At 47.5% G+C, this 23,982-nt stretch overlaps 2 protein-coding genes across 4 annotated transcripts in view; one reads left to right on the top strand and one right to left on the bottom strand.

Annotated features, from left to right (window-relative positions):
* Nucleotides 1-2,919: 2,919 nt before the first annotated feature.
* Plekhb1 (pleckstrin homology domain containing B1) lies at nucleotides 2,920-15,713 on the top strand. 2 transcript variants are annotated; one of them, XM_051149048.1, is made up of 7 exons: nucleotides 2,920-2,994; nucleotides 4,351-4,503; nucleotides 5,379-5,481; nucleotides 6,442-6,481; nucleotides 9,729-9,833; nucleotides 13,977-14,076; nucleotides 14,581-15,713. In XM_051149048.1, exons 1-7 carry the CDS (start codon nucleotides 2,958-2,960, stop codon nucleotides 14,715-14,717), a joined length of 675 nt encoding a protein of 224 aa, XP_051005005.1. In that variant the 5' UTR covers nucleotides 2,920-2,957; the 3' UTR covers nucleotides 14,718-15,713. The 2 variants fall into 2 exon arrangements, with proteins under 2 accessions (XP_051005005.1, XP_051005006.1); XM_051149049.1 differs by lacking the exon at nucleotides 9,729-9,833.
* A 4,907-nt stretch (nucleotides 15,714-20,620) lies between these two features.
* Nucleotides 20,621-23,982, bottom strand: part of Rab6a (RAB6A, member RAS oncogene family) — a 34,270-nt gene continuing 30,908 nt past the window's right edge. For both annotated transcript variants that reach the window (XM_051149045.1, XM_051149046.1), the window contains exons 7-8: nucleotides 23,037-23,103; nucleotides 20,621-21,542 (exon numbers count right to left, since the gene is read on the bottom strand). In XM_051149045.1, coding sequence (XP_051005002.1) covers nucleotides 21,478-21,542; nucleotides 23,037-23,103 — 132 coding nt within the window. In that variant the 3' untranslated portion in view covers nucleotides 20,621-21,477. The remainder of the gene's footprint in view (nucleotides 21,543-23,036; nucleotides 23,104-23,982) is intronic.

Genomic DNA, 23,982 nt, shown 5'->3' with positions numbered 1-23,982 from the left:
CTATAGATCTGTACAACCAGGCCCAGCTTCTCCTGAACTTAATGTCTTGTCCTTGGGTATCACTGGGGCAGTTTGTCCAGCAACTGTCTATACATGGTTTTGGGATATGACCTTTCCTTCATATTCTCTCTCTCTCTCTCTCTCTCTGACTTTCTTCTCAGAATGAGATCTCAAGCTATACACTCTTTCTTTGTTTTGAGACAGGTCTCATTATGTAATCTGGGTGCTCTATCTTACACCAGACTGGCCTTGACCTTTGTTGACCCTCCTGCCTTCAGCCCTTGCCTTTGCCCCTTGAGGAGCACAGGCCAGGCTTCAAGCTACTCTCTCTGTCTCTGTCTCTATCTTCATGTGTGTCTCTCTCTGTCTCTGTCTCTCTCCCTCTCGTTTTATTATTTTTTTTAAGGATTTATTTATTTATTATGTATGCAGTGCTCTGTCTGCATGCACTCCTGCACACCGGAAGAGGGCATCAGATCACATTATAGATGGTTGTGAGCCACCATATGGTTGCTGGGAGTTGAACCTGGAAGAGCAGTCAGTGCTCTTAACCTCTGAGCCATCTCTCCAGTAGCAGCCATACATTCTTAAGAGAAAGTCTTTTACGTCAAGGGTGGAGTGTAGATCAGTATTTAGCAGGTCCTGAAATACATCTTTATTACCAAAAGAGGAAAAAGTATTTTATGAAAAGCAGGCTAACAAATATATGTCTTAACAGAAAAATAAATTGGGTGTTGTGGTGCACTCCAGTAGTCCGAGCTGCTCAGGCAGACTGTTTGTTAGTAGCCCTGGAAATAGATGCAGATCCCAAAAAGGAAGGAAGACAGTAAGTTTCTATGTATGGCCTCTTACCCCTTCTGGGGTCAGCACAGCACTGCTGTTCCCGCTTGCTTCTGCCCGATGTTGGACTGTCGACTACAAGTCCCAGTGTGTCTCAGTCATTGAATTTCTCCACGCCACGCCCCCTCCTGGGAGTGAGTTGTGTCTGAAGGGCGGGGCTTGGGGACAGCTAGGCCCCAGGCAGAGCCTGGGGGAGTGAAATGCCTCAGGCTCTCTAGGGCTCGCATAGCACAGGTGCGACTGGCTGGGGTAGCCTCTTCATCCAGCAGCAGTAGCAGGCGTTTGTGGCAGCAGTATCCGCAACAGGTGTGAACAGGTGGGTGCATCAAGGGGGACTGGAGAGGGAGTGTGCACCCGACCTCTCTTGTAAAGAGATCTGAGTCTGAGCTAGGGGAGGAGAGTGAGCTTAGGAGAAACACAAGAGGCCAAGGCTTCCACTTTAGGTGTGCCAGCCCTAGTTGCGCAGCAACAGGTGTGAGCCGGTGGGGGAAGGGCCGAGGCACCTGCTCATAAATAAGTAGCCCTGAATAAGAGAGGGCACCTGGGCTCCAGTCCAAGCTCCATCACATATAGTGATGCGTTATTTGTCTCCCTTACCCTCAGTTCGACCACTTGTAAAGTACTCGTAAAGGTCTCCATTTAACATGGCTGTCTGGGGACGCAGAGAGGTTTGCGGTGGCTGGAAAAATTTGAAATCAGCGGGTGGGGTGGGGGTGAGGGGGGTCTTTAGAGACAGGCAGCGCTTGCCTCCACCTCCACGGTTATGATTCTGAACCGGCCTGGTCCTGCACTTTGAGTGGTGGCTTTTTATTTGGTTGGTGGTGTTTTGTTTTTCGAGACAGGGTTTCTCTGTGTAGCCCCGGCCGACTTGGAGCTCACTCTGTAGACCAGGCTGGCCTTGAACTCGGAGATCCACCTGCCTCTGCCTCCGGAGTGCTGGGATTAAAGGCACGAGCTACCACCGTCGGTTGGGTCTGGTTTTGTTTTTTGGGAGACAATCTCTCTGTGTAGGCCTGGTTGGCCTGGAACTCTAGCTAGCCTCCAATTCACAGAGCTCTGCCTGCCTCTGCCCGCCGAGTGCTAGAATTAAACATTAAGCCAGTACACTGGCATTGCGTCGTTTTTTTGTTTTTTGTTTTTTGTTTTTTGTTTTTTGTTTTGTTTTTGTTTGTTTTGTTTTGCTTTTTCTTTATTGCGTCGTTTTTAAAGGTCTTGGAGAAAAACTGAGGTGGCTGGGTGTGGATCCTGACTCCATTGCTTCGTAATCAAGGAGATTTGCGTAGTTTGGACTTCTCCGGGCCCCAGTTTTCCCTGTCTCTAAAATTGGAAGGACGGCTAGGATGGTTGGGAACCTGAAAAGAGATGGTGGAGGGAGGCAGAGAAGCGCAGCAAGCACACAGTGCTCAGTGGCTTAGCTGTTTGTTATTCCATGTTCTTCAAAGATGGCCCCTGTGGGGTCCGAATATGAAGGAGGCTTTTCCTATCATGGAAACCATGGCCCTGACCAATACTTTGGACTGCTCTCGTTTCCAAATCCCACTTTCTAACATTTTATGAGCTTTAAGAGTTCCTCACTCCAGGGCTGGAGAGATGGCTCAGAGGTTAAGAGCACCGGCTGCTCTTCCAAAGGTCCCAAGTTCAATTCCCAGCAACTACATGGTGGCTTACAACCACCTGTTATGAGATCTGGTGCCTTCTTGTGGTGGGCACATGTGTGGGTAAGAATATTGTGTAAATAATAAAGATAGGGGCGGGGAGAGTTCCTTACTCCAGTCTTTACCTGCCTCACATGGGCCAGAGGATCGTGGAGTTGAGACTTGCCAAGGTTCTGGGACTCAGCCTGGCCTGGGCTCCCATCCTCACCCCCCCCCCTGCCCTATTGGGTGGCTGCCTGCTGACCCCACTGGGACACAGTGCCCATTCTCTGCAGGAGCAGAGCGTCAGGAGGGGGCGGGAGGAGGGGGCCTGGCCTGTTTGTTTACTAATGCGCCTTGCATGGTTCCAGGCTCTCTAGCGAGGGCAGAGCTGGTGGGGGCTTCTCTCTCCGGAGCTACATTGAACTGAGGCTCCTCCGACAGGTCCCACCTGACTCCAACCTGGAAAGCCCTTTTGAAGAAATGGCCCTGGTGAGGGGCGGCTGGCTATGGAGACAGAGTGAGTGATTCTGGGTCAAGTCCCTGTTGCCTTGCACCTGATCCCACGGAAGGGAGGAGGGGGGAGGGAGGAGGGAGGAGGAAAGGACTGTGCCTTATGCATCACTGGGAATCTCTCTCCCTTACACCAGGACCTTCCGGCCTCCTCTTTTTTTCATGCTCTTTCATTTCTGACTGTTTACTAAAGCTGTACTCTTCAAGACCAACCAGACTTCCCACTCTGATGAGGCCTCTCTGGCTATTTCTTTAACCCCCTCTGCCCCAAGCGGAGTTCCTACACTAACTTACACAACTGTTTTCACTTGCCAGTCTTCTCATCCGCCTTCCCCAGCCCATACTACTGGCCCTAGACCCTAAAGTGTGCATTCCTTGGGTACAGATAAATTTGATGTTCTGTGTATCCATAGCAACCCCCAACCTAGGCAGGACACAGATCAAGACCAAGCAAAGTGAGATACAGCACCACTCTAGAACCATAGCTCTAAGAAGCCCTCTTTTGGATGGCGGGGGGGGGGGGGGTTGTGACACATTGGGGCAGAATACAAAGTTTCATGTAGCTCTAGTTGGCCTCAAACTCACTGTGTGGCCAAATATGACCTTGTCCTCCTGCCTCCAACCACATGAGTGCTGGGATTACAGGCATGTACCACCATGCCTAGCTTTCTTTCTTTATTTTCTCTGAAAAGGGTCTTACTCAGTAGTTCAGATTGGCCTTGAATTCCCTTCAGCCTCAGAGTGCTGGAAATATAGGTGTGAGCCTCCATGCCTTCGTTAAAATACCTTCTCATGTTTTGAACCAATGTCTAGAGTCACAGGGTCCACAGCCACGCCTCCACCCCCACCCTTGCTGTGTACTGAAGAAGAGCTGTCTTGAAGACCTTTGGGCTAGGAGCCCCCATGTCCCTTGTCCCTGTCCATTCTTAACTCATTTGATTTGGCTCACACCAAATAACAGGTCCTGCTGGGCTTTAGGACCTCACGTGGGGAGGTGCAGATTCCCAGTCCCGTGGAAGAGTCAGAGTGGATACAAACGAGAATGTCACTCAAACCAGAAATAAGAGACAAGATGGAGGCTTCCAGTGGGGAGAGGCCTTGGCCTTTGAAAAGGCTTGGGCTTGTCTTGGAAGCTCCCACAAGTGGGCACGAGTGGCCATTCACAGTTTGGCATTTATTGAGCGTCTCCCGTGTGTCAGGCCAGTGCTGGGCAGGGATGAGAAATATTTAAGAGGTTGATAGACAAGAAAGCCGTGATAGTAATGTAGGCCAGGGATGAGGGGATTCTGGGAGCCCATCTGGGGCTCTTGCCCCTAGCAGGCTCAGGGTTCAGCTTTTCTGGTGCGTCTGGGATATCATGCAGGCTCCATCCTCCGCCGCTGGAAGCGGAACTGGTTCGCCCTGTGGCTGGACGGCACGCTGGGCTACTACCACGATGAGAGGGCGCAGGACGAGGAGGACCGTGTGCTTATCCACTTTAACGTCCGAGACATAAAGGTCGGCCAAGAGTGCCAGGGTGAGTAGAAACACTTCTTTGATGGACCTCTGCCCCTGGTCAGGGTCTGCCCACAAACACTGCTTCTGGGCTGTTGGCAAATGTATGTCGGTTAGCGATGAGTTAAGAAACTGGCCCTTCATTCTCCACAGTTGAGTGGAGAGTGGGGTCTGACTTTCACATGAACTCTGGTACCCCATATTTGACCACGTCCCCTGGATGGGGAGACCTGGTGGCACTCAGAGGAAGGACAGCAGGCTACTAAGAAGAGACTTGATACCCTATGAGCATATACAGGGGGAGGAAGTCCCCCTCAGTCACAGTCATAGGGGAGGGGAAATAATGGGAAAATGGGAGGGAAGGAGGAATGGGAGGATATAAGGGATGGGATAACAATTGAGATGTAATATGGATAAATTAATAAAATATATTTAAAAAATAAAGAGAGGCTTTTCCACCAGGAAAAAAAAGAAAGAAACTGGTCTTTGGTTGAGTTCCTACTTTGTGCCGTGCCCATAAGTAAGTCCAGATAAAATATCTGCAGGTATTAGAGTGTGAATGAAGGTGAAATAAGCTCAGAGAAGTGATGTGACTGTCCCAGAATCACACAGCGAGTCTAATGCTTCAACCAAGACTGAGGCCACAGTGTAATACAGTAATTGAGAGATGTGCTAGGAAGTCAGTAATATGGAAAGGTTGAAAGGGTTTGGAGGGTACAGCAGACTCCCAAGAAAGTATGTAGGATGGAGGGCTAGCAATGACCAGCAAATAGGACCCCCAAGAAGTCAATCCCTACCACTCACTGTGTGTGGTTTCCTGGGGTGGGGGCAGCTAGGGCCTATGTCTCGGGAATCCCTATGTCTGGGGAATCCCCATGTCTGTGTGTCTACTCCCAGATGTGCAGCCCCCAGAGGGCAGGAGCCGAGATGGCCTGCTGACTGTGAACCTACGGGAGGGTTCCCGCCTGCACCTGTGTGCCGAGACCCGGGACGATGCCATGTAAGTGGATTCAGGGAGGGTGTGTGTGGAGTGGGATCCTTGGGTGTGACCAGAAGAGGCCGTTAAGACCAGTTAGCAAGGCCACGTCATACAGGCTGAGCAGAGGTCAACAGCAGAACTGGTGGGAATGGATGCAGACCCAGAGAACTGAGGGATGGAGGCACATCTGCCCCGGGGAACTAGGACTCCCTGGACTTTGGGAATCAGATATTTTGAAGCCTGTGAAGTGCTTTCTCACTCAAGCTGATGGGAAGGAGCAGACGTGCCCAGTAGCATCTCAAAAGACCTTCTAAGAGATGCCCTGGTGGGTGGGACTCTGAGCTCAGGGGTAGGCCTAGACCTGCCTTCAGAAAGCAACTAGCAGTGTCTAAGTGGGGTACCCCGATACCAGATGCAGCCCATCCCGGAAGGATGAAGGTATCTTCCTTAGTGCCATCTATTCCCTTTGCCCTTCCTACCCTCAACCTGAGCAGCTGGGCTTCTGCCCTAGAGGAGAGGGAAAGAGATGGGTGTGTGGGTGCAGTGGCAGCCAAGCTCTGGGCAGACTGCATAGAGCTGCCTTGTCTACCCCAGCCAGATGCCGTGGCAATCAACAAAGGCCCTGTTGTCCTGCAACCAATGGGCATTCCTGAGGCTTGGGTCACGGCTTTGGGAAGCTGTGCAAGTTGGAGTGTGGCGGTGGGTTGCAGGCAGAGCACCACCCAGCTATGCCACTCAGAAGACCCCCTGTGAGACAGCCGGGGGGGGGGCCCCTGAACTCAAACTGAGATAACTGAGGGAAAGGGGCTGGACTGAAAGTTATTAGCTTACCTTGGGGCCCATCATGTGCTTTTGTCTACCTGAGAGTTGGGAGAGGTCGGGGCTAGGAGCTTGGTTGGGGAGGAGCATCTTCAAGGTGGGGTCCCCTGTACACCTACCCTGCACATCTTTCCTCATGATCTGGCGGGTCTTGCTTTGCAGAGCATGGAAGACAGCACTGTTGGAGGCGAATTCCACGCCGGTGAGCCCCCCACGCTCTCCCCCAACCCCCTGCCCCACGTGCCATGGAATCATGGGTGACTCAGACTCGGTCTCTGCCTGTTAGTTTAGAGTGGAGAGGTTCATGTAGACTCAGTCTTCTGGAGTCCCGTGTGGAGAAGGGAAGAGTCGGCAGGTGTTCCCAGGAGTAGGGAGAGCAGCCGCCATGAAGACTCCCTGGAGGGTTGCGTGTGTCAGACATGATGCCACTCAGAGCAGTCCTGCCAGGCTGGGGTTATCACTCTCTCTCTCTGCAGATGGTACCTCTCTGCAGATGGTAAGAGGCCCATTCGTCCACATAACAGATATATGTACTGGGCTCTTACTGTGTGTCAGGCACCATGCTAGCAGTCAAAGGGTCGGAAGTAAACCAACAGATATAGGCCTACTCTACTGCACTCTGCCTAGACGGGGCCAGATGTAAACCAATTAACTAAATAATCATTCCGTTTTGCTATCAGCCACTGCTCTGGCAGAGGCAGGCACTATGCAACCCTTGTGGTGGTCTGATCCAGGTGTGAGTTCACTTGAAGGTTACCTTGAGACTTGAAAGATGAACATAAATTGGGTGAAAGTTGGGGATATGGCGGAGGCAACAGCTTTTTCAGGTAAGAGGGACCAGAATGTGCAAAGGCTGTAGGGAGTTTAAGACCAGGGCGGCTGAAACCCAGGGAGTGGGGTGAGGGTTGATGAGGAAGCCAGGAGCTCAGGCCTGTGACTTGTGCTAAGATGTTTATTTATTTAGAGTATCACTTTGAATCTCAGGCTGGCCTCGAACTTATCACGTAGCCCAGACCAGACTGGCCTCAAATTTGCAGTGATGCTATTGCCTCAGCTTTCCAAGTGCTAGAATTATAGGCCTGAACTCAACTGCTACGCCTTGCTCTAAGCATCCTGGTGTCTGTTAAGAGTGCCTGTAAGCCATGGACAGTTTTTAAATAACAAAAAAAGAATGGGCTGATAGATCAGACCTGTCTTTTACGATCTCCGTATTGAATTTTATGTGTGGTGTGCATGTGCATTTGTGGGTTCGCACACAGAGGTGTGGAGGCCAGAGGTCAACCTTGCGTGTTGCTCCTGAATAGGCGGTCACCTTATTCTGACGACAGTGATGCTCACTGGGACCTAGGCCTCACCAGTTTAGCTAGGCTGGCTGGCCAACAAGCCCCAGGGATATTCCTGTGTTTGCTCTCACAGCTCTGGGATTATGCACGTGATTTCTTGTTTTGTTTTGGAGACAAGGTTTGTTGGCACAGCCTTAGCTGTCTTAGAACTTACTCTGTACGTCAGGATGGCCTCAAACCCAGAGATTCTCCTGCCTCTGCCTCTCACGTTGGGGTTAAGGGCACGTACCAACACCAGGCTACCAGACTTCTATTTTCTTTTCTTTTCTTTTCTCTTTTTTTTTTTTTTTTTTTTTTTTGGTTTTTCAAGACAAGGTTTCTCTGTGTAGCCTTGGCTGTCTTGGACTCACTTGTAGACCAGGCTGGTCTTGAACTCACAGAGATCTGCCTGCCTCTGCCTCCCCAGTGCTGACATTAAAGGTGTGTGCCACACGCCTGGCCAGACTTCTATTTTCAAAAAGCCATCCTGTAGCTCGTGCAGCAGTATATGTTTTTAATCCCAGCATGTGGGAGGCAGAGACAAGAAGATTACAAGCTTGGGGCCAGCCTGGGCCATAGAGCCAGAGACCTTGTGAACAGTACAGGTAACAGTGAATGCCCAGGGATCACCTAGGAGGTGGGGCCAGTCTCCTGGCAACAGGCTGTGGGTTTGGCCTAAGCCTTACTGGTTGAGGAGCACAGGCATTTAGGGAATGCAGGTGGGAGTGCTTAGAGACTGGGAGAGGGGCGGGTTTGAAGAGTTGCCCCAGGCCCAATGTGGGCCCCCACCTGCTGCCAGACTCCAGACTCTTGTTGCTTCTACCTGTGGCACAGCTGAGATTTCTCACCTGGAGAGAGTGTCTGCTGGGAAGTAGCAGGGAAGAAGCCTCCTGGGATAGCCACATGCTGAGGGCCAGCCGCTCTGCTAAGCACCTGGACCGATTATGTCATTTCATCCTCCAACAAGGGCTGGGGGCACTTGGTTTTATCAGCCCCACTTTACAAATGGGGAGGCTGAGGTCTAAAGAGTGGAGGTTTCACTCCTTCAGGCTCATAGTCTTCAGCAGAGACTTGGTTAGTAAACTTAGCGAGGATGCTGGCATTGGTAGGAGTTCCGTGAGCAGAGGTAGGGAAGACGGATGTGTGTATGTGTGCCTGTTTGCAGATGTGTGCATCTAAGGCTGCACAGTCTTGCATGCTGGGAAGGTTTACCATGAAGGCAGTGGCATTGAAGAGATGACCTCTGAGGTCATCAGGGCTGGGTCAGGAAGGGTCTCAAAGTCTAATTGGAGGAATAGACTTCTGAGGAAAGCAGAGCAGTTGAGGGCATTAGCAGGGAGGGCTGCGATCAGATACTGGAAGCAGACTTGGGTTTGCAGGTGGAAGGTGGTTGCAGGAAGCTAGGAGGAGGAACAAGGATCAGGGGGGAGGGAACCAGGTCAGGTTAGCCGTGCTCTGAGCTCCAAAGTCCCCTGAGTCAGTGGCACTGAGGACAGCAGGAGGAAGGTGTTGAGGGCTGACCGTTCTGCACCCTGTGACTCTATGAAGCTGTCTTGCTCCCTCTCTGCCTGCTGTACTGACCTCTTAACCTCCGCCTGGCCCTTCATGCTGCCTCTGTACCTGTTCAGCCGCCTGCCCTACTGACCCCTTGCCCCTGCCTGGTCCTCCCTCTCTCTCTTTGCTCCCCAGATATGCATCCCTCTGGGCTCTGGCTTACTAGAGCTGGTGCTTGTGTGTTTTTGTATTTGTGTCTATGTTCACAGCTGTGTCTGGGGGCCTGTCTCCGAGCCTATGCAGGAGTGACCTGTGCTTTGTACCTCCACATGCCCCACTCTGGGAGGATGCTCCTGGGGATATGGTCACAGATGAGGCTAAAATTGTGGGGCAAAGATGCTGGGCTCCCCATGTGCATGAAACTGAGGCTGGAGAGTCGGAAGGAGGCCATTGCTCCCTTTGTCTCTAAGTAACTGAGCCCCTCTTCTCCCCTCTCTGACCTTTCCCAAGTACATTCACAGCTGGTACAGGACTCTGGTAGGGACCTGGTAACATCATCTAGTCTCGTAAGGTGTCAAGGGCATCTGACATCTCCCCTCCCTCTCCCTTCTTGGGTTTCTGTGGCTGGAGCAGGCCCCAGCTGGAGCCACCGTCCCACCCAGGAGCCGTCGGGTTTGCCCTAAGGTCAGGTGCACGACCCTCTCGTGGAACCCCTGTAAGGTTGAGAGGCGGATCTGGGTAAGTGCAAGCTCAGTCCTTCCTGCCTCCTTTCTGGCCATCAGGATGAGCCTTCCCTGTTCATGGGCGTCAGTGGCTTCCCTTTCCTCACTGGACCACAGCTGGCTTTCAAGGCCCATGGAATCTGGCCAGAGTTGCGCGCCACACCTCCTCACCCTTGTGCTTGCTTGTGTCCTCTGCCACAGCTGCCCTAGTTCTCGCCTCCTCCTGTGCCTCCTCCTGCTGACACTCAGGCTGTCCTGTGCTGCCCAAACCCGTAGCTTCCCCATTCTGGCCATCTGATGCTCACCCTTAAAGAACTACCTCAAAGCCGGGTGTGGTGGCGCACGCCTTTAGTCCCAGTGTTAGGGAGGCAGAAACAGGTGGATCGCTGTGAGTTCAAGGCTAGCCTGAGTCTAGGACAGCCAAGGCTACACAGAGAAAAGCCAAAAAAAAAAAAAAAAAAAAAAAAAAAAAAAGAACTACCTCAAAAACTGCCACCTCCTCAGCAAGGACTTCCCAGGGCTTCAGGCACTGTCACTCAGGGCACAGTCCTCTGTCACTGGTTCTTAGCACTGGCTTCATTCTGCCTGGCCTAAGAACTACTTTATTCCTGTCTGCCTAGACCCTCTGAAACTGGAACTTCCTCCAAGGCAAGGACCAGGTCTCATTTGCTCTGCCAAGTACATGGCTGGGTATACAGCATGTGCTCCATCAGTGCTCAGTGATGGCGACCGTCTGTCCTTACCCCTTTCATAAGGAACTGGCACAAGTAGGTCACTGAATGAGTAAGAAAGGAAGGGACATAGTCTGGGTCTGTCCTTGCCCTGGATGTTTCTTGGAATCCAGATGTTAGTAGTTACTTTTCTTATCACTGTCACCAGACACCTGACAAGAAGCAGCTTAAAGAAGGAGAGATGTATGTTGGTCCACAGTGTGAGGAGGGTACACTCCTCCATGGTGAAGGGCATGGTGGTGGAAGTATGAGGCTGCCTGCCCACATCTGGGAATGCCAGTGTCTGGCTGGCTTTTTCTTTCCCCCTTTTTATTTAGTCTAGAACCCCAACCCATAGGGTGGTGCTGCCCCACTGGGGTGGATCCTCTCCTCCTTAGTTAAACACAGTCAGTTTCTTAGAAGCGCAGCACTGACATGCCAAGAGGTGTGTCTCCCAGGTGATTCCAAGTCGACAGTGAAGATCAGCCAGCACCCAGGTTCTGGGCCTCAACTCTTTCTCTGTTCCCAAGGGCTCAGCATAGCACCTGGTCTGGTGTGAGTAGACACAGGAGTTTAGTCTTTTTGTTTGTTTTATGAGACAGCATTTTTCTGCATAGCTTTAACTGTCCTGGACTTGTTTTGTAGACCAGGCTGCCCTCAAACTCACAGCGATTCACTTGCTTCTGTCTCCCGAGTGCTGGGATTAAAGATGTGCACCATCATGCCTGGCTGGGAGCTTGTGGTCTTAGGGTCAATTGCAACTCTTCTTGCTCAGTGATGCTATGTTTTAGAACTGTTTAGAGATTTACATGACAACCGCAAATGTTGATATCCTCTGAGTACTTAGGAATCTCCCAAGTCTGGGATGGGGCCTAGGAGCTGTGGTTATATTTATGTAATATAAACATTTTTGTGGTGCTGGAGATTGAACTCGGAGCCTCACACATGCTAGACAAATACTGCTTTTAACACTGAACTGTATACCCCAAGCCTGGAAATCTGCATGTTCAAGATAAACTTCTGGGGTTGGGTTTGTGTCTCAGTGGTTGAGTATATGTTTAGCATGAGTGAGGTTGGGTTGATCCCCAATACTGGAGATGGGGGGGTGAAGCTTCTGGTGATTGTAGCATGCAGAACAGCTGAGCCCAGAAGCACTTGTCAATAGAAGTAGTCCTGCTGGATTCTCCCAGTGTTAGCGAGAAACTGATGTTCTGAGAGGTTATACAGCTCGATCAATTACTCAGTTCATTGCAGAGAGGCCTGGGACTTCAAGTAGCAATGCCTAGAAATGGGATTTGAAAGACCATAAGCCTAAGAATGCCAGGGGGTTATTTGCATGTAACTCAATGGTGGGACAGCACTGTCTCCCCAACCCACTGTCTCCCACAGGAGGGCTGGGCCATGGGAGAAGCCCCTGTTCAGGCAGTCTCTAGGGTGGTGACCTGCCTGTTGCCAGGTACTCTGAGTTTTCTTCTGGGCCTCCCAGAGCTGGAGGGTAGGAACAGATGCCCCAGAGAGACCTGAGGTGGTATTTTCCACCCACTCCAGAGCCTCACAAAGCTCCCAGCTCACTGCAGCTTCAGGGCAGGCTGATGGAGTAGTGTTGATCCCTGCCCTAAGGATTCTTCAGTCTTCCCTAGTCTGACTTCTCCCCAGCTATTCCTTTGAGGAACATTTTCCCCTAGTGTCCAGGTGACTTACTCTCTTGGCATTGGCTAATAGGTTGTCAGCATATTTTCCTGAAACCTCATGGCCTTGTGAAAGGCCAGTGTGCAAGGACAAAGAGTGCAAGGAGATAGAGGCACTACTCAATGGTACATGCTTGCCCAACATGCAAAAGGCCTTAGGTTCAAACCCCAGCACCACAAGAAAGAAAATGTTGAGTTTGGTGGTATGTGCCTATATTCCTAGTGCCCAGGAATGGAAACAAGAGGATTATGAGTTCAAGGCCAGCCTGGGCTAAGTATCAAATGCCTACTCCCCAAAAGAGCAAAGGATCAAGAGCCAGTGCATCCCTATGACCCCAGCACTTGGGAGGTGGAAGCAGGAAAAAAAAGCATAGTGAGTTCTAGGCCAAGCTAGGCTGCATGAAACCCTGTCTCAAAAATGGTGTGGAGAGAGCTGGGAAGATGTCTCAGTCAGTAAGGTTCTTGCCATGAAAGCATAAGGATATGAGTTGGTCCCTGGCACCCATGTAAAAACAGCAGTGTCTTCCTAGACTCTCAGCACTGGGGAAGAGGAGACAGGAGGGTGCGAGGGGCTCATTGGCCAGTCAGGGTGAATCAGCAAGTTCAGCGAGAAACTAGCTCAACGATAATGCAGAAAGATACCATGCACCAACCTCTTTGACTTCTATGTGCAACTCCCGCCTCCGCCCCACATACACATGAATGGGGTAAAAAGAAGGAACCTTTTAAGTAAGGTGCCCACTTGATTTCTGGATTCGAGTGCAGGATGCTGGTGTTCATAGTGAAGAACATTTCCAGAAGGAACAGGGCTGTGAGATGGAGAGATGGCACAATCCATTTAGTGAAGTTGGACACAGAAGGACTTCTAAAGAGAGTTTTGGGCCATTCTGATGTGAAGCCTAGTGAGAGATAGAGTGAGAAAGGGGATAAGAGGGGTGGGGAGCCACAGGAGAGAAGAGATCCAAGCCCTTCCATGAGTAAAGTGGGGTTTGGATTGGCAGTTGCCTTTAATCATGCATGTATTTACTGTCTCGTCATGTACTGCCCCCTGCTGGTGACACAAATTCAGGGCCTTGACTTTTAAGTAGCACACATTTGGGGAGCAGGCCGGAAAGGTTAAGAGAAAAGATAATGAGGGGCACTATTCAAATCACAGAGAGCCAAGAACTACATCTGAGTCCTGGAGTGACGGTCGAGCGAGCCTTTGGGAGGCTGGGGGCATGAAGGGGCGGCGGCGGGGGGGGGGGGGGCGGCGGGGCAGGATTCTCAACCTCTGTGCCCACAGCACTGGGTGCTGGGATCAGAAGTGGTAGCACAGGAGACCCCCCCACCCCGTGACCTGCGATGCAGTAGATGGTGGCTGATAGTTATTTTGATTGCTACTCTTGCTTTCCTTTGCCCTAGTCCTGTAAGTCATGCCTAGGGCGTGGCCATAGTTCTCTTGTGACTAGGAGAGTAATCAGTTGGGTTTCTCTACACCAGAGTGTTGCACAGTTGTTAGACCTATAAGGGAAAGTTGGGAGCGGATGGGAAACTTGAGCGGTGTAGGAGGCCAAAGCAGGAGAAAAGACATCATCGGGAGTTGGATGTAAAGGCTGAGGTTTTAGGGGAAGAAGGGCTATGGACCCTTTGGGGAGGCAATGCCTTTTCCCATTAGCTCCCTAATGCCTGGGGAGGAGGGCGGCCACAGGAGAATGAAGGGGTCAGGAGCAAATCCAGACCAGGAACTCCCTGGGTATTTGACCTGACTCCACTTCCCAGGTACGAGTCTACAGCCCATATCAGGACTACTATGAGGTGGTGCCGCCCAACGCTCATGAGGCCACATACGTTCGCAGTTACTACGGGCCGCCTTATGCAGGTAAGTGTCCCGGCACACCACCCCTCTGTCCACCACAGTCCTGGATCAGGCCTTGTCCATGACCCATCAATGAAGACTAAGCTTTATTCTTTGAAGTTACACCTATTTTCCAAACCCACTCTCCTACTGCTCTATTATTTCTCCTGCTCCGACCTCCCCGCCTCCCTGGGCCTACCGCACTCATCCAGACCGGCCTGCAATGACATTTCTGTGTTGCTGGCGACCTCAGGTGGCTATTTCAGGAATGGCATCCTCCTTCCTATTCCCACTAGTGTCCATCTCCCAAGTGCTGCAGGATCCAGATGCCGAGCGATCCTGGGGCTTCCTGTAGTGCCGTCCGAGCCTCATGGTCACTAAACATCAGTGGCATATGTATGACCTGGATGTCATGGTGGCCTAAAGTCTCAGTTCCTTTGACAAAGGAGCAGAGTGAGTTCATGCCTTAACACGGGATTAGACTAGAGTCCCCTGGGCTGACCCTGACCCTTGTGGCTCTTCTTACAGGTCCTGGTGTAACACACGTGATAGTGCGAGAAGACCCCTGCTACAGCTCGGGCGCCCCTTTGGCTATGGGCATGCTTGCTGGGGCTGCCACGGGTGCTGCTCTCGGCTCACTCATGTGGTCGCCTTGCTGGTTCTGAGCCCTGGGGCCCCCCAGCTCTGGACACACACGTAGGACGCTCAAGACCCTGTTCTTCCTGGACGGCCCTCTGCTATCCACCATCTAAACCCTGCCCCATTTTGACCGTTTTCTCTCCACTAAGCCCTGGCTCATTCCTCCCACCACTTATCCTCCTTTCCTCTCAGAGGAAGCTAACATCTCAGGCACAGACATGGCTGAAAATCTTACTTACTGCCAGATACCCCCATAACCACATATGAATATATTTCTTCTAGACACAGCAAACATAACTTCATTGGGCTCCAAGTGTCTAAGGGATGGAGATCAGAAGAGAACAAACAATAAAGCTACAGTTGTCAGTCTGGCAAGGACGTGTGGGGGCAAGGATGGAGGCAGGCAAACAGCAGTAGAGAGCATCTTCACAGGTCCAAAGAATCAAATACAGTTGGCTTGACGTTGTGGTGGGGGTAGGATTGCGGTGGTCCTCCAGGCTACAGGGCTTGCTGCATAAAAACAATGGGAGCTTTTTATGGAGGGAAGTTTCTTGATTTCAACTATAATGAGTATTTTGCCTGTTTTGTTAGTACCGGCAGAACGTATCCTCATCCCAACTACGGAGTTTGACACCTTCCCACTACTAGTTTCCCTGTGATAGTTGAACTAACCCTAGGGTTTCCTGGTTGTGGGGCAGGTGAACTCCTTGGGACCTCAAGCCTTAGGGAGTTGCTTCCTTTAGGAAATGCCTTTCTGGTCCCAGGAGCTCAGTTAGATCGTTTTGACTGTTACCATCTGAGGCTTTTTCTCCCTTCACTCTGGGGAGGTGGCATTATTTTGCTCTGGTGCCTGACCTACCTTGGCACCAGCCTGGGGAGCCCTCATGTGCCTGCCTGTAGGTGGCAAGCAATCTCTCCATTCGATCCTGTTCCAGATTCTTCCACCACCCTGTCCCAGTTGCCAATAGAAAAGCTAAAGTTCCTGGCTCAGTGGCCAGACTGCCCACTAAAGGTCTCTGTAGATGTAAAGGCTCTGTAAAGGCTCTGTTGCAGACGCTAATAAAGACATGACTGGCCCCAGAACTGGCTCTACTTGTTTTGTTCCTTCAGGGGATGTTTCCTCCCGACATCTGTGACCCAGCATCTCCTGGCAGAGTGCACTGTGAGTTTGGGTGGAGTTAGGGATAACACGTAGGGGAACAACTTGGGACTCTTTACTATTATTATTTTGTTTTCCCTACCCTTAACATGGCAGATGAAATTGGCCATCTCTGAAGACTCAAAAGGAGGCAGTGAGAGGATCTCTGTTCTAGGAGCTGAGCTGATGGATAATCCAGAGCTGGCACTGCCTGCCCGGAGACCTCTGATACTAGAAAATTTGTGTGCGTGTAACATGCACACGAGTGAATGTAGGAAGCCAGAACAGCCACAGTGCCTTCATCAATGCTCAGCTTATTTTTGACATCTCTCCCAGAACCTAGAGCTCACCAGTTTGGCCAAACTGACTAACTAGTAAGCCTCAGGGACCCTCCTAAGGGTAGAATTATTTTATTATCATTATAATCAGATGGCAGTTGGGTAAAGACTCCACATTTCATAGTTTCTTTGCAAATTAAAAAAGTTGCAGGATTTAAACAGCTGGTGGCTAGTTTTGCTTTTCAGGGCCTGATTGGCAAATTCAGTAATAGTGGCCTCCAGCTTTTCCTTATTAGGAGAGAATTCACCTTGGAAGGAGGGCATGCATTTTACTTCAGTCTGCAGCAACACCCTGCAGCCATCCATATCTACTTTAAGGAACGCCATTCTGGAATATTTTTGCAAGGTCCACACCATATGGTAGGAAGTCTACAACTACAAGTTTGTCTCCTGCAGCCATCAAGGCCTCCTGAAAAGCTTCCTTGCTCTCCACCGGCTTCACCATTCTGGCTGTGTCAGGGAGGGAGAATCAGATGGAAACAGATCTGAGAGGCCCACTGGTACTTGCAGCCCGGATCCTCCTGTCTTATGGTTGAAATTAAAGGCTTATGCTGTGGCTCCCAGCTTTTTGAAACCGAGTTTCTCTGTGTATAGCCCTGGCTGTCCTGGAACTTGCTCTGCAGATCAGGCTGGCCTGAAACTCAGAGCTCTACCTGCCTCTGCCTCCCAGTGCTGGGATTAAAAGTGTATACCATCATGCCTGGCTTCTACACCTCGCTTCTTTACCTGGGTGCTGTGTCCTCCTGTTTATGTGACAAGAACTGTGACTGAAGCATCTCCTCAGCTCCCAAGTATTAGGACTGTTTCTACCATAGCTCCCCAACCTAAACTTGAACTAACTGTTCTTATAGAAACCTAGTGGCCACCAGCACTTGGGAGGCAGAGGCGGGCGGATCTCCATGAGTTCCAGGCCAGCCAGAGCTGTTACACAGAGAAACCCTGTCTCAAAAAACCAAAAATCCAAGAGAGAGAAAGAAATGTAGTGGCTAGGGACAAACAGAACCTGCATTAGGCTTCTCGCAGCTGTGAAGTGGCAGAAATCCCCACTAAAATTGATTTCAGCCGAAGGGAAAACACAGGGGTAGCCAGGGCTGGAAGTTAGATTCAAGAATTCAGAGTGGGAACTGGGCACGGTGGTGCACACCTGTAATTCCAGCACTCAGGGAGGCAGAAGCAGGTGGATCTCTGTGAGTTCGAGGCCAATCTGGTATACAAAGTGAGTCTAAGGCAGCCAATACACAGGAAAAAAAAAAAAAATTAGAATGAGACAATACTTAACACACCGAAGAAGCTGTCATTTATCTCAAGCATAGGCAGTTAAGTATGACCACATGATATTATGCAAAGGGGACAAATCTCACACTGAAGAGTCCCAGGAACCATGTGGCCAATCCTCCACGCCATCTTACTGCAGTACTTCACCTTTGTTGGCAGTTGTAGTGTCCTAATGCTAATGCCATCGCAGGGTAGAGTCAGATCTCAAGGACCAAAGGCAGGGATTTCCTTTACTCTGTAAGGGACCAGAAGTAAATACTTCAGAGTTTGGGGTCATAAGAACTGTTGTAACCGTTCAATTGTAGCTGAATGGTTTAAAAGTATCCCTGAGGTTCCAATAACGCTTACTTATTTTTGGCTTTTTGAGACAGGGTTTCTGTATGGCCCTGGCTGTCCTTGAACTCAGGATGTACCTGCCTCTGCTCCCCTAATCCCCCAAATTCCACTGCTGGAATCAAAGGCATGCACCACCACATTTGGCTAAAGCTTAAGTTGAAAACTGGCTATGGGCAAGATATGGTTAGAGGCCCTGTTTGTAGGTCATGTACCCCTCCCTCCATGAGAGAATTGTTTTGGAACCCACACCATGCCATCCTTGAACTCACAATCGTTCTACTCCAGGGTCTTGAGTGCTGGGTTTATATATATGCACCATTGTGTCAATTAAAATTATTTTACAAAAAGTCATTCCAGCCAGGTGTGGTGGCACATGCTTTTAACCCCAGCATTTAAGGAAGCCGAGGCAGGTGGAATTCTGTGAGTTCAAGGCCAACATGATCTTCTCTAACAGCAAAACAATCTCTTCACCAAGTCAGCATCAGAGTACAGAAGGTATAACCTGTGACACTAACCTAGCTATTATGTCTACATGCAGTATTGCCTACTCCTGCTGGTGTCATAATCAACAGAACACAAGCTTAAACACAAAAGCACACACAGCCAAAAGCCATAGTAACCACATGTGTAAGTGTCTGGCTGGCATAATATTTTTGCAATTTTTTTTTTGTTGCTGTTAAGCAGAACGACATTTTAAAATAATGTAAGAAAGACAGTAATATGGACTTTATTATTGCCATCATATATTGTATGTAATTGCATGTGCTCTACTTTTATGTGACTAAACACACAACAGATACCAACATTACCAAAGACAAGAGATATTTTGTGTTTTCGCCTTACATGATTTTTTTTTTTAACCAAGCCTTGACTTTTATTACTTAAAAAGCTGCTTATTTTTTTTATTCATTTGAGACAGGGTTTCTCTGTGTAGCCTTGGCTGACCTGGACTCACTTTGTAGATCAGGCTGGCCTCAAATTCTGACATTATTTTTTAGCTCAGTTGTATTTATACAAAGCATAGTTTGATATATGGTCCATAACTGACCAAAGTATCCCATCCAGCAGGTGCCTGTTTATCCTAGTGCTATCCCGGTAAGGGCTGTCTCTCTAGTTGCAGCCCCTCTTCATACCCTCAGCCCTCCAAAAGAATCCAGACTTCCTGGGCTTTCCCCTCCATTTGTTCTTGTTATGAATTCATTTTTAGATTTTATTTCTAGTCCACGTTACAGTGCTAAGAGAGAAGCAGCATATGTGTACTCAGTATACTGGCAGGGATGGAAACCAAGTCAATACCTGTTTTCTGTTGTGTTTTATTTATATATATATTTGGCAGCAAACTGTGTTAAAGAAAAAAATCTAGACTGAATGCACGTTACTGCTTCAGCTTAAGAAACCAAAGCCAGCCCAGCGTGGTGGCGCACACCTTTAATCCTATCACTCAGGAGGCAAAGGCAGGCGGATCTCTGTGAGTTCGAGGCCAGCCTGGTCTACAAAATGAGTTCTGTATAGCGAAGGCCACACAGAGAAACCCTATCTCAAAAAACAAAACAAAACAAAAACCCAGGGGAAAAAAAAGAAGAAGAGGAAGAACCTCAAGCCAAATAAAAAGAACAATATGAAAAACAGCATACTGGTTACTTTAAAAAGCAACATAAAAAAGAACCCAATGCAACAGCATAGGAAGACAACCACACACCCTTTCAGAAATCACAATTCCTTCAAATAAAGAATGTGAACCATCTGCCATATTGAATTGATATTTATTTCAGGACATGCCATGTCAAAATAAAACAAAAGAGTCAATCCTTGCTTTTAACAATAATATGTATTATAAAAGCACTTTACAACTCCATCCCATGTTTGAGTATAAGTTACAGGGTATGTGGGCTAATGATTATCTGAAAGTATTTCTCTTTTCAGATCCATAATCCAAGTGCTCTCCAAGTATTACAAGGTGACAGTACGTGAGAAGTGGAGGAGGAAGAGGGAGAGAGGGGAATCAGGTTTTCCTAGTTAAGGATTTTGTTGCAATGAGGAGGTGAGGAAGTATGAGTTATTTTTGTTACCTTTTCATCTTTATACTGTGTTAAGTAATGCTTACAACATAAACTCCGCAGGTGTCTTCTGAGCTAGAACTCAGAATTTCTTTTCCTGCAAACAATGTATTTACAAATGTGTTTATTAACTTACACAGCAATCTCACAATAACTAGTAAAGATTAAAAGGGTGCACTCCTAGTATATTTGTTTGCAATATTTCAAGGGAAATACATATTGCCATGGCGATGAAGCTCTAAACATTCAACAGAACACCTAAAAATTCAAAGTTAAAAAAAAAAGGCAAAGAAATAAATATCACCAAAGAAAAAAGATTAATTGTAGCTTAAATACAAAACTAAACTGCTAGTTAACTTATTTATATAGATCTAATAAAAAGCAAAAAACAGATCGAAAGACCCAACATTTAAAAAATGCTAAAAAATAAGGCATAAATCTGCATTATAGTTACTTTTATTTCCATTCTCTCCTTTCCCTCTTAATGCATGCTTTCTCTGACCTGCCTCTAGGGGCTTGCAAGGAAAGTATTTCCATATTTAAATTTGACCTCAAATGTCCAGAGCAAAGGGCTATTTGCTATTCTGCGAGAGTACTTTTGTTGGTAAACTTTAGATATTATTTCCTTTAGATACAGCAGTTTTCCTCATGTTGTCAAATTTATATTCTGCTGGTTCTTAAACGGAACTGATTTTTACAATGCCTTGTCTGTATAGCATTTTTTTTTTTTTTGAAAAGAAACCCAAGTGAAATCTATTGCTTTAAAAGGTGTTGATTTTTTAAAAAAAGACAATTATTTTGACAACTAAAAAAATTTGTGGAGAACTGTTAGAACTTTTATAATTTCACCACGACTGAACAAATACTAAAGAATGGTTTTGAAGTACTTGGCTACTTTTCTCTCCCAGAGTCAGGTAAAGCTCATGTGAAAGGATCATCTGTTCTGGTCAGAAATACATTTTACATCCCTTTACTGTAAGCACTCAGCAAATTCACTAGGCTGAAGATACAAGAGAACCCTTTCCTCATTCAAGCACTGCCATCATGATAGCAACAGCTGGGTTCAGGCCTCAAAAAAGGTCTAAGTAATTTATACCAGAGCTCAAAAATAATTTTGGACATTGTGGCTCGTGGCCAGGAGCTAATGGTATCTGTAAAACTAAGGATAATTCCAAAGGGCTTGGTTGTACTGCTGCTTGCTGTCTCTGTTTGGGGGTAGGGTAAGAACAGGGAAGGGGAGAAGGAGAAGGCAAGAAAAGCTGGGGACAGCAAGGCAGGCAAATGCTGCTGTGAACACACAGCTCTTTAACAAGCCACACACACTGCTGAGATTTTCATCATCTTATTGTACATTATCATAACATTAAAAAGGGAAAAATGTTAAGAAAATGTATCTGATCCTCAAGGTTATCACGAGTATGCTGGAATTGTTTGGCTTATTAAAAATATAAATAATGAAGACACTGACTTTTTGTGCTTGTGAAGCTAATATATCATCTCCACGAAACAGGCAGCAATGATGAATTGCAATACGTTATTACTGAAGGGAAAAGGTCAAGCCAATATTCACACTGCAGTCAATGAAAGAATATGGGGCCAAAGCAGTGAGCTTCCGCAGAAGGGTTGAAGATGCCAGGGGAGATTAGCAGGAACAGCCTCCTTCGCTGACTGGTTGCTCCTGAGGTTTTTCCAGTTTTATGTCAATCACTGAAACACAAGTTAAGGAGTCGTATACAAAAGTACAATTCTAACTCTGTTCAAGTCTGACATTTCTGGCAAGCCCCTTATACTTCTATTTGATTTAAGAACCTATTTGGTTGTTTACTTTTTAGACATATACAACAAGATTAAATAAAACATGAGCTTTATTCATGGGACTGTATTCTAAGAAAATTATTCTATAGAAACAAGAAAACTATATAAAGATAATATTACCTAAAGAATTATATATAGTAAGAGTTTGACCATACTCTACAAAATAATTCAAGAAAGGGGAAATTTTATGTTATTCCAACTTAGTAGAACTTATTGTTATTAAAAGTAATAAATACTCAGAAATATGGATCATTGAATGCAAAGTGCTATGAAGTCTTCAGTTTAATAAATTTGTTTTTTTAAAAAAAATTTGTTTTCAAATGAGGAAACACTAGAAGGAAAATACAATGAAAACATCCAATCAAAACTCTTAGAAACAACTGATCATTAGATGTGTTTCCTATGTCCTTTTTCTAACCTCTTTGGCTTTTGTGGGCATGCATGCACACAATCTTTAAGGTGGGATGCAGGAGCAAGAAGGATGGAGCTGAGCTCAGTTGCAGGCAGGACACCCTGAGTAAAATCCCCAATACCACATGAAGAATTATCTCTTGCAGGTATATGTCTTTTCTCAGAAGGTGAAGGATCAGAAGTTTGGGGTTGGCCTGAAACCAATATATCTCAAGACAAAAAACAAAGTAGGTAAAACAAATTCCATTCTACCACATCCCCACAAGAAAAGGAAAAAGGGCAAGAGAGCAAGCAACAAAATCTGAATTATAGTAAGAAGCCAGGTCCATCTGGATAACCAGGCCTAATTTCCTACAGAAATCCTGAGTTTCTATGCCCTCAAGACACCAATTTTTACATTTACAGTACGAGCCAACTCTGACAGTTGATTGGCAACTTGACCAAATTCATGACATCTAGGAGACAAACTTCTGAGTGTTTGAGTCCATTTCCAGAGCTATCTGAGGTGGGAAGATCCACATAGGATATGGGTGACTCACTTCATGGGCTGGGGTCCTAGACTAAATAAGAAGAAACAGCACTCACCTCTGCTTCCTGACCTCAGAAGCACCATGACCAGCTGCCTAGTAATCCTGATGATACCCTGCTGCTGTATCTTCCCCACTGTGATGGACTGTGACCTTAAACAGTGGGCAGAACAAATCCTTCTACCCGCAGCTGTTTTTGTCAGCAAGTAACTAATATGCCACCTAAATATGGCTCCAAAGAATACTAGTAAAATTTTGTTTTTGTTTTTTTTTTTTTTGAGACACGATCTCGCTACATATATCTGGCTGTCTTGGAATTCACTGTGTAGCCCAAATTGGCCTTGAACTCAGAAATCTGCCTGCCTCTGCTTCCCAAGTGCTGGGTTAAAGACATGTGCCACCACACTTGACTAGACAGTAAAATTTTCTTCAGAAACAAAAAGGATACTGTCTTCTCTGCTTCTGTCCTGTGTGCTTTCCATTCCAGGTAAAGCTGCAGCAACACGTCGGAAAAGCTGTAAGAAGAGAAGGTATTAAGGTGACAACCATAGGACGGCAAGTAGAGGGTCATTCCTCACTTATGATAGCATCAAGAAAGCAAATGAAGCCGGGCAGTGGTGGCGCACGCCTTTAATCCCAGCACTCGGGAGGCAGAGGGCAGGCGGATCTCTGTGAGTTTGAGGCCAGCCTGGTCTACAAAGCGAGTTCAGGCAATCAAGGCTACAGAGAAACCCTGTCTCAAGAAAGAAAGAAAGAAAGAAAGAAAGAAAAAAAGCTAGGGAACAAATGTAGTAAAAGTCAAATAAAAAGCTCTGTGCAAAGTCTCAGTAATGGAATGGATCAAGGAGAAGCCAGAATAGCTGAGCTTGAAGGTGACATCAACAGAAACCCTAGAGCGCATACCAACTCATGGAGATTAAACACAATGAATGGGTCCATGAAGAAATAAAATAAATTTAAAAAATTTCTAGAATCAAACAAAAATGAAAACAAACATAGCAAAATCGCTTGAGATAGACCCACATTAATAAAACTAGGAATGAAAAGGGGAATCATTACAACAAATGCCAAAGAAACTCAAAAAATTATTAGGTCTTATCTAAAAAACATATTTTCTAGAGGCATATAATCTATCAACTTACCAAAATCAGATAAACAATTTAAATAATTAATTTAAGTGGTAACAATAAAGCAGTAATTAAAAATCTCCCAACTAGCCTGGAGTGGTGGCATGTGCCTGCAATCCCACCACTCAGGAGGGAGAGGCAGGCAGATAGCTTGGTCTACAAAAGTCCAGGACAGCCAAGGCTACACAGAGAAACCTTGTCTTGAAAAACCAAAAAAATCTCCCAACTAGGCTGCCTAAACATGGCCTGAACAACTTTAACAAGAGT

The sequence above is a fragment of the Acomys russatus genome, chromosome 7 (genome assembly GCF_903995435.1).
Source record: "Acomys russatus chromosome 7, mAcoRus1.1, whole genome shotgun sequence".
Classification (NCBI taxonomy): Eukaryota; Metazoa; Chordata; class Mammalia; order Rodentia; family Muridae; genus Acomys; species Acomys russatus.
The sequence above is the reverse complement of the archived record's forward strand: the minus strand, read 5'-3'. Positions and strand labels throughout refer to the sequence as shown.